The sequence below is a fragment of the Podarcis liolepis genome (genome assembly GCF_965112155.1).
Source record: "Podarcis liolepis genome assembly, chromosome: 1".
NCBI classification, from domain to species: domain Eukaryota; kingdom Metazoa; phylum Chordata; class Lepidosauria; order Squamata; family Lacertidae; genus Podarcis; species Podarcis liolepis.
In genome coordinates, this window is record NC_139554.1 from 116,150,163 (window position 1) to 116,166,512 (window position 16,350).

Here is a 16,350-nt window from a genome sequence, read left to right on the forward strand (position 1 = left end):
TTTCATAGCAACTGTTTTATATGGCTGTATAATGCAAGAGACCATCACCTGAAACCAGGAATAAAAATATGTGATATTAGCCATCTGTGGAATTCCACCCCCCCCCACCTCACCCCTGGCAATCTTTTCATAGCCAGATGATATGTTTTTGTGTTCTGCGTGCTTGTCTCTCTCTACCTGCTACTTAGGTGGTAGCCACATATAACTGCGTGCCGGAGGTAGCCTTTTCTAAATTGAAGCATGTGGGCTGCAATTCAGCAGCAGTCTTCAGTGGAAACTACACAGGGCAACAGATGTGATTAAAAACAATTGGTATTGGCAAGGAGAAGCTCCCACCCAGGTGAGCATCGGGGAGGGGGGGGGAGTAACTTTTTGTTGTAAGATTTGCTTGCTAGTCATTACTTATCATTTGTACCAGACACAAGTAATGGCTAGTGGCAGTTAAGTCTATTAAACAGCAAATACAGTGGTACCTCGGGTTAAGTATTTAATTCGTTCTGGAGGTCCATTCTTAACCTGAAACTGTTCTTAACCTGAAGCACCACTTTAGCTAATGGGGCCTCCTGCTGCCGCCACACCGCCAGGGCACAATTTCTGTTCTCATCCTGAAGCAAAGTTCTTAACCTGAGGTACTATTTCTGGGTTAGCCGAGTCTGTAACCTGAAGCGTCTGTAACCTGAGGTACCACTGTATAGTCATACCTCATGTTGCATCCGCTTCAGGTTATATGTTTTTGTGTTGCGTCCCATGGCAACTCAGAAGTACCAGAACAGGTTGCTTTTGGGTTCGCCGCTCACGCATGCACAGAAGCATTAAATTGCGCTGTGCGCAGATGTGGCACTTTGGCTTGCGTCAGTTCCATGTTACTGACGGGCCTCCGGAACCGATCCTGTCCGTAACACGAGTTTCCACTGTAGTAAAGTAGCTGAATTAGTTCATTGCTTCACCTTCTATTACAGAAGATGTGCAGAGGAGAGCAACCAAGAAAGACAGATGAGCCAAGGGTCTGGAAACCAAGCCTTATGAGGAACGGTTAAGGGAATTGGGTATGTTTAGCCTGGTGAAAAGGAGACTGAGAGGAGATGTGATAGCTATCTTCAAATATATGAAAGGGTGTCACATGGAGGATGGAGCAAACTTTCTTTCTCCTGCTTTGGAGGATAGGACCTGAACCAGTGTATTCCAAGTTATAAGAAAGGAGAGGTCAGCTAAACATTAGGAAGAACTTTCTGGCAGTAAGGGCTGTTTAACAGTGGAACAGACCCTCCTTCCTTGGAGATTTTTAAGCAGAGGTTGGGTGGTCAGCTGTCATGTATGATTTAGTTGAGATTCCTGCCTTGCAGGGGATTGGACTACAAGACCGTTGGGGTCCCTTCCAACCCTACACCTCTATAATAGCATATTGACATTTGAATCATTACTTCTCCCCCCAAAAAGATGGCAGCTGTGAAGCTATATGACTCATTGACATATTTAAAAGCTTTCCTTTATACCTAGACCTAGGGGGCATGGGAGATGGGGCGGTCTCACTCTCCTGCTGCATGTGTGTGGATAATGTAGTCACATGCACGAGACTGTTTCTTCACCTTCTGATGGAAGAGAAACATGTGAATGGAATTTACTGCGTTTACCTAAGAATTCCTGCTGCAAATGTGGCCTTATAGAACTATTAACTAAATTTATTATTTAATAGCAAATATTAAATTGGTTACTTCTCACTAGGTCAGCCCCCTTACAAGTGGACTTGTAGATGACAAGTCTTTATAAAAGAGGAGTAATACAGTTGATGCTATACTTGGGTCGTCATAAAACTTTGATGTTGCTGAAAATTTGATATTTTAAATACTGCAAGCTTAAGTTATCGGAGCACAATCCTGTCCTGTTTGCTTGTATTGGTTTTGGCTTTTCTCATCTACCGAAGGATGTGTTCAGGAGTTATGTCCATTTTGCAAGCTGGTCTCAGAAATAGGTAATTAAAACCAGAGAAGGGACAGAATAGAGCAACTGAAATAGCCAGAGCTCACTTGCTATGAAGAAAAGTTTTAAGATGTTGAGACAATTGGGAGTATAATAGATATTTATAGCACTGTGGATAGTGTGACGAGAAAACTACTATGGTGTGTCTGAAGAAATGTGCATGCATATGAAAGCTTACACCAGAACAAGCTTAGTTGGTCTATAAGGTGTTACTAGACAATTTTTTTAATTTTTTTATTTCGACTGCATCAGACCAACACGGCTACCTACCTGAATCGAGAACAAGGATGGTGTGATTAAATCAGTTGGCAAGTGGATTCAGGGTTAATATGCAATGCATACCTAAAATAGGAGTTTCAGTGGCACAGAATGTGGGAATGGGCACTATCATAAGCAGGTTTTTTTTTTAGGATTAAATAAATTTATAGAGGAAAAGGCTATCCAGGGCCATTAGGTATGATTGCTTAAAAATGAAAGGTCTATGTCAGAGGCAAGGCATCCTGGTTATCAAAATGCTGAGGACATACTGGCTACCTCAGTACATCTATCTGTTGTGTGTGCTCGAATAGTAGACCCTTCATTTGATTCAGCAAGGCGATTCTTACAGTAGCTAACATAGAAAAGTGGTGGTAGTTTAAAAGAAAAAGCCAGGACTTGAATATAACACAATACTGAAAAGCATACCCTTTCTGAAAACACCCCCCCCCCCATTATATGGAAAGGAACTATAGAAGTAAATACTCCATTAAGTCTTTTTTTATTCCCCCACCCCTCAAGAGAGTAAGAGATTATTGGGTCTATACATGTGAAATGCAATGAATCTATATTTTTAGTGGCCTTAAATTCTCTTATACAGTCAATACACAATTAAAAAGATTGTCTGTTATAAACTTTTGTTTGAGCTCTTTAAACTGAATGATTAGCAGAAATAATGACCCTGTCAGACTTAATCACATTAAAATGTGGTTAACATCATTTAATTTTTTCTACTTAATATGCGAAAATTTCCAGTAGATTTGCAGTGAAGGCCATTGAAATTCCATTAGAACAAGAATAAAAATTTCAGGCATCATTTATTCAGAGAAGGAATAAAGGTCTTGATTGAAAACTGCTGAATCTTTCTATTAGAGAACCTATGAATCACTACATTGAATTGCACCTTCAGTTTCTGTAATTCTGACTGTTCGGTTTGGAGGGATAGAAAGCATTTATACTGTGCTTTTATTAAGGGACAACAGAAATTTGACTAATTCTATACATGATAGAAACAAAAGGTCATTCAGTGTTTTAAAGTATTGTATTCAGAAAATTTAGTTTTAAGTTATCTTTCATAGTTTACACTTTTATTGCCCGAATAATTGATAATTATGAGTGTTTATAATTTATGTAATGGCCAAGAACCTTTTCCTTTAAGACATAGTTATGCAGGAGCTGTTTTCTGTGCATCCAACAATAAACCATATTTTAAGGCTACACTTTCCTCTGTCCAGTTAGTTTACACACCAGTGGACGACTGAAATGGAAGTGATTGAGCTGCACACACCAGCCTATAGCTCATGTTCAGTATGCTTTTATTATGCCACAATTATTGGCTTACATGCACATTTGACCATTGGTTGCAGTCTGCTGTTATGTGGTTTATCATGACAGCAACAAACCTTAGTGCTGCTTCTCTAGTGTGGTTGTTCAGAAACTTTTCTTTCCGTTTTCAGTTAACTATAATGTAGTGTTATCTCTGAAACCTAAACTGTGGTTATTCTTAAGTATGTTTTGTTGATAACTCATGGTCTGAAGTTGGCTTGTTCCAAGTAGCCCACAGTTAAGATTAATCGCAGCTAATTGTAGAATACAGTCATACCTCGAGTTGAAGTGGCTTTGGGTTGAGCATTTTTGGGTTGCGCTCCACAGTGACCTGGAAGTAATGGAGCACGTTACTTCCAGGTTTTGCCGCATGCGCAGATGCTCAAAATGACGTCATGCATGGAAGCGGGGACCTGCGCATGCGCAGATGCGAGTTGCGTTCGCTTCAGGATGCGAATGGGGCTCCGTTCGCATCCAGAGGTACCACTGCAATATGACAAGCTGTGGATAATCACTTAAGCTAAAGTTTCTGAATTCTTCATAATGATGCTGGAGAAGGGAGGGAGATGCTCACAAACACAAGGTTTGCCCTAGATTTGTTCCCAACAAAATGAGCCATCATGACATCAGAATGCAGCTGCAGTGAAGCCTAGGTAAAATGATTAAAGCTGCTTGTAGCGAGTATTGGAATCCGGACCTTTCAATGTATGTCATTTTTCACTGAATCACATATGCTCTTTTGGGGAAAGTTGCTCAAGAGGGTGGTGGCTATGCAGTTTCAGATGTACTTGGATGAAACTGATTACCTAGACCCCTTTCAGCCTGGCTTCAGGCCTGAAATCACTTTAGGCACACTGTTTTCCTTGAACTCTCAATGGATTTTGATCCCATTGACCGTGGCATCCTCCTGGACCAGCTCTGTGGTTTGGGAATTGGAGGTGCAATGACACACTGGTTCCTCTCCTTCCACTTCTGGAGTGTGCTGCTTAGGCCCATTGCAGCTTGCATGGAGATTCTCTAGAGTTCCATCTTGTGCCCATCACTTTTTATGCATAAGAATGTGCACACATAAGAATGCATAAAAAGATGTCTGAGCACTTATTTTTACTCTTCATGTTTGTAACCATGGTTTGTTAATGTTTGTAGCTGTAAACAAACTATTTTAAAAAAATTGAAGGGAAATCTTTTTACTCTCTATATATTAAACTTTGTGTATACAGTGGTACCTCCGGTTATGAACTTAATTCATTCCGGAGGTCCGTTCTTAAGTCGAAACTGTTCTTAACATGAGGAGCGCTTTCGCTAATGGGGCCTCCTGCTGCTGCCGCTACCTCACGATTTCCGTTCTCATCCTGGGGCAAAGTTCGCAAGCTGGAGCAACTACTTCCGGGTTAGTGGAGTTTGTAACCTGAAGCATTTGTAACCTGAGGTGCCACTGTACTTACAAATGTCATTACATTTATAAATTTTCCTTCCAATTACCTATATGCAAGGGGAAAATTAAGTGCAACAAGGGGGGAAAACATTTGAAACGTGGATGTACTTAGCAATTTGTGTTTAGGCAGACACTGTCAACACTTGCATTATGTTGAGATTTTAAAAATATTTTTTGCTGTATACTCTTCTTCATAAGCTTGAATTTCATCTAGAGCCATTCTAGTATTTTAGTAATTATACAGCAGGTTGTTGTTGTTTTGTTTTTTTAAAATGGTATATTGTTGCAAAGCTATTTCAGCCTATTATGTAATTATACTGCTTGCTTGTACAGTAAGTGTATCATCAACTTCAAGACTTTCAAGCGTGTGCCTTTGCTGGTAAATTAGCAAACAAAGTTTATAATGTGCAAACTGCAAAGGTATAGGAACGGGTCATCTTTGTTTTCTTCCTTTGCAATTCAAAAAGATGTAGAATGTGTGAGCATAACTTTAGTTCATTACCTGATGAGCTGCTCTGGTACACTTTCAGTGTTCTTAAGCTTTTTATTTGTTTGTTTTTAGTGAACTGGGGATTAGTATATCTCCAGTATTGGTACCGCCACCATGTCTGCTTTGTTGCATTGAGGAGGGAAGCATGATTGAAGAATTCTAAATATGCTTCCTCCTGGAATTTATGTACTTTAAACCCAGAAGTACCGGAGGTGGGCGCAAAATATGGACGGATGATCCAACCAAAAGAAATCAACAAATTGGGTGCACTATTTGCTTATACTAAAGATGGATCTTGGGAGGAGTATGTGTCCCAAATGTAATAGCTGTAGCTGACTCTTCATCTGCAATGATACAACCCTTTCGCTGATTAATATTCTTGTAATTGCTATAATGCCAACAACATTCATGACTTCCTGTTTAAGATTCCATTGAGCCAGCGATCATGCATTCATCAGGAGCAGGCACTGAAATAGGGTAGTGGAGTGTACATCATGATAATCCACCGCGTGGATGATTTCCCGTGACCGCTTCCTAGGCTTCATGGAAATGCCATTCCCAAAGTTTATCTACCTCAAGAAGGTGCGGAAGAGAGATAGACATATTTATGGAATTGGCTAGCCATATGGAGGCTGCAGTTGACACAGGAAGTTATTTGAATGGTGGAAGGAAGGAGATCATTCTGCTCCACCATGTTGAATTAAGCTCTAGAATCTGGTGAATGTATGAACCAGCATATTCATTTGATTGTTTAGAAATATTTATATCAAAGACTATGACTATATGGAGCAGGCTTATATGGAACTAACAAGTCATAAGGATGGACAGTGAGTGGCATCCAGTGCACTTGTTTTGTTAGCACAAAGATTTACGCTTGCACAGTGGAACTCACCAAACCCTCCCCAATCTGCTTTGGAGGGATGTGGGAACAGATTTAAGGGCCGCTGGGGGAGGAGAGAGGAGAGCGTAAATCCTTCTGCTAACAGAAGAAGTTACTTAGTGTTGCTTTGGATACAATCCATTATCACTAAAGAACATGTCTATAATAACACAGTCTTTGCCTTGCTGCCAGGGTAGCCTGTTTATGTTGCTTCTACATGAGCTTAATTGCTGACCTTCGAAGAAATACAGTGAAGGAATCCATTGGGTTGTTCAGTGGCCACCTGCTTTTATTCTTGGGAGATTTGCTGGGTGTATACTACTAAACTTGTGTATCAACTAGAAGCTGGATTTGCCAAGTGGGCTAATATTCAAACCATTGCGTCTGAGACTGATGATAGCATTATGTCGGGTTGCGGCCCATAGGGCTTTAAAAGATCCACACGCTAGATAGAATCCTAGCAGCTTATATATATTCTATCCCCAAAACAGCTCCATATTTTGTGGAATTGTCAAATCTTACACCCCTTTTCAAAAAGACAATATGGAGGCTCACTGCATCAGGGAATGGGGGAAATCCTGAATCAGAAAGGTCTATGATGAAAATTAATTATTATTTATGCTATCAAAACAGCCTGCCTATGGAAAGTAGACCTAGCTTCAGCCATGCATACACTTCTTACATCCAAGCTGGACTACTGTGAAGTACTTCACATGGGGCAGCCTTTGAAGAACACTCAGAAATACTATGATGATTATTTCCATTTACACACTGCTTACCTTCTGGAGTTCTCAAAATGGTTTACAATAAATAAAAATGCATAATCAGTACAACTTTTAAGATACCTTCTGAGTCTGTCCAAACACCAGTGTTTGCATATGTAAATAAGTATTAGGCAGCCATGTTGAAACCCTTTGCTTCTCATTATCCCCAATGCAAACTATTTCCAGATTTCTGTTGAGATATTGAAGCAGCATAATTAAATTTAAAAATTAAATGTTTTGAAATTCTACATTTAAGGCTTCGCTCTGAAGAGACAGGTTTTCAATGTTTACTTCATAACTTTGAAACTCGCACAAGTACAGAAGATTCCTAAATGGTATAATTATCTGCTTACTGTCCTTGATCCTTATAAAGCAGAAAAGCAGCAAAGACTAGAGCTTTCCAATCTTTGCTTTTTACTGTTTTGTGTGTGTTTTCATGAGACCTGCAGAAGTGCAGCAAGAAAATCCATTTTCAGTTTCTGACAGATATCTAGTAGTCATAATGTATTTTACTTCATTGTGCCTTGTTCCAAAGCTAGTAGTTTCTCTTCTTTGAGGATGATTTGATTTGTATAGGTGAAAATGTGTCAAAATCATTAACTGACTCTGTTCAGGAATTAAGCTTTAGTTTATGGGATTGCCTTTGAGCAAATATTAGATATATCTTTCCTCCTTTTAAGGATTGTACTCTTCTGTCCTATATCTCTTCCACTCATTAAATGAATGTAAATGAGCAAAATTGCCTCTTGGGTGTCTCATGCCGCTTAGACAAGGGGGCAAAAACTAAGAAATTAATTCTAAGCACTTCTAGAAATGTTGCGAAATTCTACCTTAATGGAATTTTTTGCCAGATTTCTGGTTTCTGATGGGGGTGGACATGCAAATATGTTCTGGCTCAACTCCAGAAAAAGCAGGTGAGAAAAGGCACTGTCTGATGATGTCACTAAACATGCACGGCTTCCCTGCACACTCAAGGCTTTGAGGGGATGATAGTATCACTGACTCTTTAACAAACCAGATACCTCTGTAAGTGTACAGAGTTTTGAGTGGTTCAGAACCAGTTTATTCTAGGTTTTAACTAATATTTTACAATCAAATCCCAGTGCCTCCTTTCATTTCTAAACACTTTAGGAGCACATCAGGAATCATGGTTTCCTATTTTCGTTTACTTCTGACATTTTTATTTATGATTGTGGAAATAGGAGTCTGGAACTGGGTGTGGCTGAAAGCATTCAAGTGCCAAGCCATAAAACCTCAAAGAGCCCCATTTTGCACTGCCTTGTCCTGTACTTCAAAGCAGCTGTGCAGGGAGGCAAAGACTGAAGCACTACAAAGAAGAACATAGCGAGTGTGTGTGTGTGTGTGTGTGTGTGTGTGTGTGTGTGTGTGTGAGAGAGAGAGAGAGAGAGAGAGAGAGAGAGAGAAGTTGACATTCTTTAGGTTTGAGAAGAGACCTCTTAAGTTTACATTATCTGCATTTCCCAGAACCTCTTTGATTCAAACTGCTGTATTTATCTGGAAAAGAAAATAATATACCTGTGTCTGAAGAAGTGAGTTGATTACAGAGGTGGTGTTAGCATTTTTAGATGAAGTTTGCTGACAGATTTTTTGGGTTGATGTGTGGAGCCAAAGAGCTAGAAGTTCACTTTGGCAAATGGATAGGCTCAAGTCTTGCAATCCAGGGCAAGTGATGCTTCACTGTGTAGCATACATGGAAAACTAAATGCCTTTTGCCTTCTCTCTGACCGATTGCTATGCTCTCTTTCATAGTGCAAAGAATGATGTTGGGCAATGAATCCTTTTAGTTATTATTATTAGATAATAATTAATTATTTAGTCATTCTTATTAGATAAACCCAGAACTGGTTTCTGCAGTAGATACGATGGAACGGAATACCTGTTTGACTATCCAGTTTTTTGCTTGTTTGACTATCCAATTGACTACACTACACTTAAGAGTGGTGATATGTTGGTGTTGTTTGATATCAACATAGCTTGGGATAAGTATCCTTTACAATGGTGGTTTTGTTGACCTAAACATAAGAGATTGCTGCTTAGAGACAGCCACCTCCCATTTTAGTTTCATTAGTTTATATTAATGTTTTGAGTATTCTGTAATGCATCTTTTAAACTATTTTTTATTTTACACTGAAAGTCACAAAAGTGAGATGTGCAAGCAAAGAACCTGTCTTTACAGGATGATGCAGTACCCTATTTGTGTACTGAGCTAGTGGCAGGTCTGATGTCAGTCACTTCAGAGACCTTTAGACCTCCATGCTCATTTATTGCTAAAATGTACCAGCTCTGCTTCTGCATTATGAAGATCATCTGTCAACACTCTGAGATATTCTCCTTTGTTATTAAGCTTGTGATGCTCTACACACTGTCAGGTTTTTTGCCAATTATAGTTAAGGTACAATAGTGTATTCACTGGATCAAAGTCTCTCACTGGCAGTGGAGGAATGATTTGTAAGTCTTTATTCATCTGAATTGTACAATAGAATACCTGAGGAATGCAAATAATCTCTCTAAGGACTCGACAGAAAAGCCCTTAAAATGAGTGTAGCACTATTATTATTCGGAATTGGTGTTTTAGCCAAAGTAATTATTTCTTATCTTGTTCCACAGCATTCTTAGTTTTAGTTATGATGACCATTTTTAGAAAACAAAAACCCGTATTGAATTTTAGAAATATATTAAAACTGCTTTTTGCTTTTATGTTTTGTGCTTTCCTTTAGATGTGGTCACATGGTACATTATCTCAATTAGTCCAAAAACACAGCACATTGATACAAACCCAAAATAAATGCTTGCACACCTCTGCACATTATTAGGGAATTTTTTTTAGTAGAATGGCAATCTGGTAGCTTGGGATGAAATTCTGCTGCCCCACACATGTTGAACTGAAATGAAAGCTGCTCCATAGAAGTTAGTATAGACCTCTTACCATGCTGTCCCGCACCCTTAACCCCCTTGTTGGGGCCTGCAGCATCGCCATTAGCCCATGCAAAGCTTTCTTCACATTCCCTGTGTGCACGTTCAGCAGAGAGTTCTCCCCACCGCAGCGCCACAGTGTGCAGGCTGCTGCTCAAAGAAGACTGTGCAGAGCTGCAAACAGTGTCCTGGGGGAACAACAAACTTTCTGGAAAGGAATTGTGAGACCCTCGACTTGGAATGGGCTGGCTATTGCCGTGTGAGGGGGCGTTATGAAATTGCGGGTGTGGGAACTTTTGCTATCCAATTATTTTATAGACCAAAGCTGTCATACCTATAAAATAAAGCTGTTGTTAAATTCTTAAAATGCCAACAATGACTCAGTAACTGTCTTTGGTGCTCAACTGTGTCCTTCCAATATTCTGGAGAGGAAGCAGCAATGCAATATAAAGAGCATTGAAAACTCTGGACTGGGCATTTGCACAAGTAACGAAAGGACAGCGTTATGTAACACACGTGTGCAAACTGTTGAAGGAACTTCTGTATTCTTTGTCCACCGTACACGTAATCTCAGAATAGCTCTGATCTCCTGCTGTTTTCTTTGACAAATGAGAACTGATGAACTTTTGGTTTCGTTTAATTTTGACATTTGCATGAATTATTTAAAGGTTTGTATGCCCACAGTTTCAAACTAGGTTACCAAAATAGCATAAAACCCATAGTCCAGAGCTGGAAAATGAATAGGCCTAAAAATCTAAATAAAACTCGCTTCAGGCCTGTATGTGGCTTGCTTCCTTATATTTCAAAGTGTGTGTAACATCCACAATATTACAACCCTCACATATCTAGTCTTAATCCTCAGACAGCTACATTTAAATTACATCCGAATTGATTGTGTACTATGCTACAAGCATCCTGTGTCCACTAATGTGAATTCTGTGGAGTTCAGCAGCAACATGAGACGAACAAAGTCTTGTTTCCCACAGCTAACTGCCAACCAGGAAAATGGAGTGATGTATAATGTGCCTGGGCCTGCAGCCTACTAGTGTGAATCTTTTTACCAGCTGGAAACATCGTTCCAGGCCTCTGATGTCCCTGTACCTGCTCTGGGTCCTGCTTGGCCACTAGCAACTATTAATTTACAGGGTGCTGTCTCAGTTGTCTCTGCTGCTGTCTCCGAAGGCCAACAAGCCTTCTGTTTTCCTCTGTAGTCAACTGGCTATTAATTTTTACTAAGCTGGCCTCTGATGATCACTTGTTTTCTGGCAGGATTTGGACATTGTCCAAGGCAAACCACAAGTGGTACAAGAGGCTGTATTGCCCATTACTCTCTCCACAACCTAGATCAGCCTTCCCAACCTAGTGCCCTAAAGGGTTGTGGGGGTTTTTTGGACACATGGGGCTAAATGGAGTTAACATCCAAAACCTATAGAGAGCAGTGGTAGCCTAGAAGATGGCATGCAGAAATTGTGTTCACCACTGTATAGGCAAGTAGGTCAGGGGATAGGCTGTGCCTGAACCTAGTTTACTGTTAAGGATGGGCATGTATAGAGTTCTGCACCCGGTTGTACCTCTGGTGATCATAACGTGCTCCATTAGCAGCCTTATACGTAAGCGGTAGGGAGGTTTTCAAGTGGAAATGTGTTTGCTCACAGCTTCCTCCTGTTGGACTGGAGTGCCATCTTTTTGATATCCTAATATCTTGTCTGTGTTTATAACCAAGCGCCATTTTCACACTGACATTTTTGCTTGTGGAGGAATGTTGTGTTTCTTACCCTCATCACCAAGGTTTTAATCTATTCCACGGAACCAACTTAGCATCAATGTTACACTCAAATATTACTGCCATTTGTTTCTTTTGCCACATATGCATTATTGTACTAATACTGGTTATTGCTGTTTAATCTGGCAAGACAGTAACCATAGATAATGAAGTATTTTGTATATTGAAGTGCAGGGGGTGTTACTGGGTTGTTTTTATTTTGATTTATGTCTTTTGTGGTTTTATATTCTGATTTTATCCTGTGAACCGCCCTGAGACCTGCAGGTATAGGGTGGGTAGATAATAATAATAATAATAATAATAATAATAATAATAATAATGGGCTAGTTTAGCACATAAAGCCTAAGAGGGGAACACTCCCAAAAGCAGCCCATTGAGAACAGAATGTTCACTTGGCACAGAATACTAATTATTCTCTGAACTGCCCTAAGATGCCCGGGTATAGGGTGGTATATAAATTCAATAATTACTACTACTACTACTACTACTACTACTACTAATAATAATAATAATAGTAATGGTTGAGGAGGGGATTATGGTTGAAGAAGGCATGACTATAACTGGTAAGAACTCTGAACAGGAGCATTTTACACTGCAATGTTTTGTTGCAGTTTTGTTGGTAATAGCGGTAGTGGGGAGCTCAAGCAGTCTAACGTTGCCATTGTTGGTCGTTACAAAAACTGGCACATGCGCTGCTGCTACCGCAGTGACTAAGTAGAAAAAAGATGGTGGATGGTTTATTCAGAATGTTGACCAGGTGTATGGCAGCTTTGAAAAAGACAAATTCCGTGTTGGGAGTTCAGTAGGGAAAACAAAATGAAAATTAAACTGCCAGTATCCTAATGCTGTTACGCAGATCCTATGGTGCAACCACACTTCAAATATTGTGTACAGTTCTACTTTTTGCAACTCAGAAATTGTATTGCAGAGTTGGAAAAGATGCAAGAAAGGGTAGCTGAAATGGTCGAGGGGCTGGAGCAGCTCTCTGGTGAGGAAATTCTTTGGGGGCTTTTTTAGTTTAGAAGAAGAGGAGAAGAAGGGCGGACATGATAGAAATGTATAAAATTGTTCATGGGTGGAGAAAGTGGACAATTTTTTCTCCCTCAAAATGCTAGAATCTGAGGTCATGCAATGAAGCTGAGGATTCAGGACAGGTGAAAGGATGTATTCCTTCATACGAAACCTGCCACAAGATAATAGCGCTGACCACCAACTTGGATGATTTTAACAGGCGATTTATGGAGGATGACATTATCGAAGGCTGCTTGCATTATTAGCGTGTACTCTCTCAGTATTATTATTATTTATTATTTATTAAATTTGTATACTGTCCTATACTTGCAGGTCTCAGGGTGGTTCACAACATAAAATCGCAATATAAAGGCACAAAATACACAATGGAAACAAGAACATAAACCAATAATTCCCTCCTCCCCAACATATTTTAAAAAGGGCACCGGATGTCAATCGGCCATAGGCCTGGTTAAAGAGGAACGCTTATGCCTGATGCCTAAAGCTGTATAATGAAGGCATCAGCTGAATCTCCCTGGGGAGAGCGTTCCACAAATGGGGAGCCACTGCAGAGAAGGCCCATTCTCGTGTTGCCAGACCTCTGGACCTCTTGCGGAGGAGGCACACGAAGAAGGACCTGAAGGGAATTTGCTCAAGGTCTTGGTAGGTCATATGGAGAGAGTAGAGTTGCTGGAAAGCACAAGTGGGGAGAGCGCTGTTGCCCTCCAAGTCCTTGTGGGGTTTTCTGTAGGTATCTGGTTGGCCACTGTGAGAACAAGATGCTGGACTAGACAGGCCTTTCGTTTCTTCTATTACTAAATGACATTTGTAAACATATTTGGGGGTGGGAGAGGTTTAGGGGTAGTACAGTGAAAAGGATGTGCCTTGTAGAGTTAATGGAGATGTAGGTAGTACTGGGAGAAAGACCCTGAATGCATTTGTAGCCATACGATACACGTGGCAGAATGCAGATATTGCTTGGTCTATCCACAGATATTTTTACAGTTCCAAATTGTAGCTGCTCTAGGCAGTTGGAAACAGTAATAAAAAGAAGGCCTGCAAGGAATTAAGGCTCTTTTTGGTGGTTGTTGTTGGTTTTTTTGGTAACCAAATGATATTACTTAGGATACTCCGACTTCTTTGAGTGCAAGACACAACGCTTGGAGCACACCTAAAGTGTATTTCGAATGTGCAGCTTTAATTTGAGATCCCTTTCAAACCCTAGCCAGATTTCGAGCCCGTTTAAAAATCCGTTCGTGTTCCATGTAGATTATAATGTGCGAGAATAAAAGCAGATAACAGTAAAATATTAATGGAGTACACCTGAAGCAATTGCTGCCTGTTAATGCCTTGACCTTGGAAAGCAATACACAAAAAGATGGCATCATAAAACCGTGCAATTCTTATGAATATGTATGTGCTACTTGATAATAATGAATGTGGTACAGTCATGCATGCACTACAAGATAATGTTGTGCCCTTTTTTGTCTACAGGTTGATAAAAATTAAAGAGTGGGTGGACAAGCATGACCCAGGCGCCTTGGTCATTCCTTTTAGTGGGGCCTTGGAACTCAAGTTGCAAGAAATGAGTGCTGAGGAGAAACAGAAGTATCTGGAAGAGAACATGACACAAAGGTTAATTAGCATTCATTTTCCCTACACTTTATTATCAACTATTTCCTTGCAGTAATTTAATTGCTTGCGCTGATAGAATAATAAATGACAGAGTAATTACCATTATAAAGAGGGAATCTTCTCCTTTCTTTACCATGAGACAGAGTGAAAAGATTTATTTTAAATTAAGTTTTTAACTGTCATCTGTCATCTCTGTACAGTGTTTTAATTATACCATAGGTATTAGTTATGTATATTTTTTAAAAGGAACGATCACCAAAACTCTCTGGTCATCCACAGGGAGGAGGCTGGGTTGGGGGGAGAGAGAGAATATGTCGCTGTTAGTTTCTCTGAATAACAGCAATAAATTATTTCAGTGTTTTAATTTTAGTCAAATAACAATGCTCTCACGACTTGGGGTCCTCCAATAACGGGAGACCCAAACGCTGCCTTTCTGCGTTTTGCCAAATTTATGAAGAAATCAAGCATGATTTCTATGGCTGCCATTTCAGAATAGCATCTGAGAGCTTTTATTATGCACTTATTACAATTATCAGTATGCTTAAAAGTAGAGATGAGAAGAAAGATTCAGAATCTTTCGAATGGATAGTCTCTTTCCCCCCTCCCAAAATGGAATGGTTGAGGCATTTAGGTTTTTTCCTTGTGTATAAGTTGAATGGCCTTGTTTCCATTTTATTTTAGTGCTTTACCAAAGATCATTAAGGCTGGGTATGCAGCACTCCAACTAGAATACTTTTTCACTGCAGGCCCCGATGAAGTGCGCGCATGGACCATCAGGGTAAGATTCATACTTATTCATCAGCTATATCCAGTTCCACACTATTGAATTCAGATTGATATCACTGACTTTGAAGTTTGTCATGGTGGCGGTTAGCTAGTCATTACAGATGAGGTTTTTGTCCAGGATAACTTTAATTATTTGTGAGCTGCTGAACAGTGAAAGTGGAGCTGCATTGATTGAGGCAGGTAACAATTGATTCTGCCTATTACATAGTCTGAATTTCTTCATCCTGTAGAATCTGTCTACCCTCCTCCTGTGGTCAGAGATAAGACATACCAGTATTGTGCTTGCTTAATCTGTGTGACTGGGTTTGTCTGCAGTGAAATTGATGTTGCTTTTCATTTTGTATTCGCTAAGTTTGTTTGGGTTGCGGGTGGTTCTTTCCTCCTTTTGCTTTGCTCGGATTACATTTTCAGCAATAAAAGCAATATAACATGATTATACTCTGTGCGGGTACACAGTTCTGCTGGGGGGGAATACAGATTTGAATATTTAGGAGTAGTTTATTTTGATGGTTTTATGTGTTCATATCAAGTCTTTACATATGCCTTAAAAATGTATATTGATGTAAACTGATTACTGTCAGGGTGGCTAATTTATTCCCTGAGGACAGTAAAAGCTGAGCTGTATAATGGTTTGCTTTTTTAATGTAAATATATTTTAATATAGAGGGTAGCTCTCTTTTCAGATGCATGTTCCTACAAACTCTGTTTTTGATCTAATGAAAACATAAGTTCTTCAAGATAGTAAATGCAATATTTTGTCCATTAACATGCTTCTGCTTCAGTTTGCTGTGATGGATATTATTAGTACTGTTTTTATATCTTTTTATAATAATTTGGTTTGGCCTGACTAACTTCAGTAAATTTTAAATTAAAATAATGCTGCAGATATTTAGATACTTCGCAACAAGCACACTAAATCATTTTGAAAAATATAAAAGCGTATTTAGTTTGATGGTGCACTTTGACATAGCTCAGGATAATGTGTTCAAAGACACTTGCTCACAGAGTAGCAGAAATGCCTTTCCTTTGCTAGAAATCTGAAAGCTGGTTTATCTTAAGACTGATTGTAAGTAT

At 39.6% G+C, this 16,350-nt stretch overlaps 1 protein-coding gene across 10 annotated transcripts in view; it reads left to right on the forward strand.

The window, feature by feature from the left end:
- Positions 1-16,350, forward strand: part of OLA1 (Obg like ATPase 1) — an 89,443-nt gene that overhangs the window by 66,116 nt on the left and 6,977 nt on the right. For all 10 annotated transcript variants that reach the window (XM_083469726.1, XM_083469723.1, XM_083469722.1 and 7 more), the window contains 2 exons: positions 14,350-14,490; positions 15,172-15,268. In XM_083469726.1, the coding sequence (XP_083325852.1) occupies positions 14,350-14,490; positions 15,172-15,268 (238 nt within the window). The remainder of the gene's footprint in view (positions 1-14,349; positions 14,491-15,171; positions 15,269-16,350) is intronic.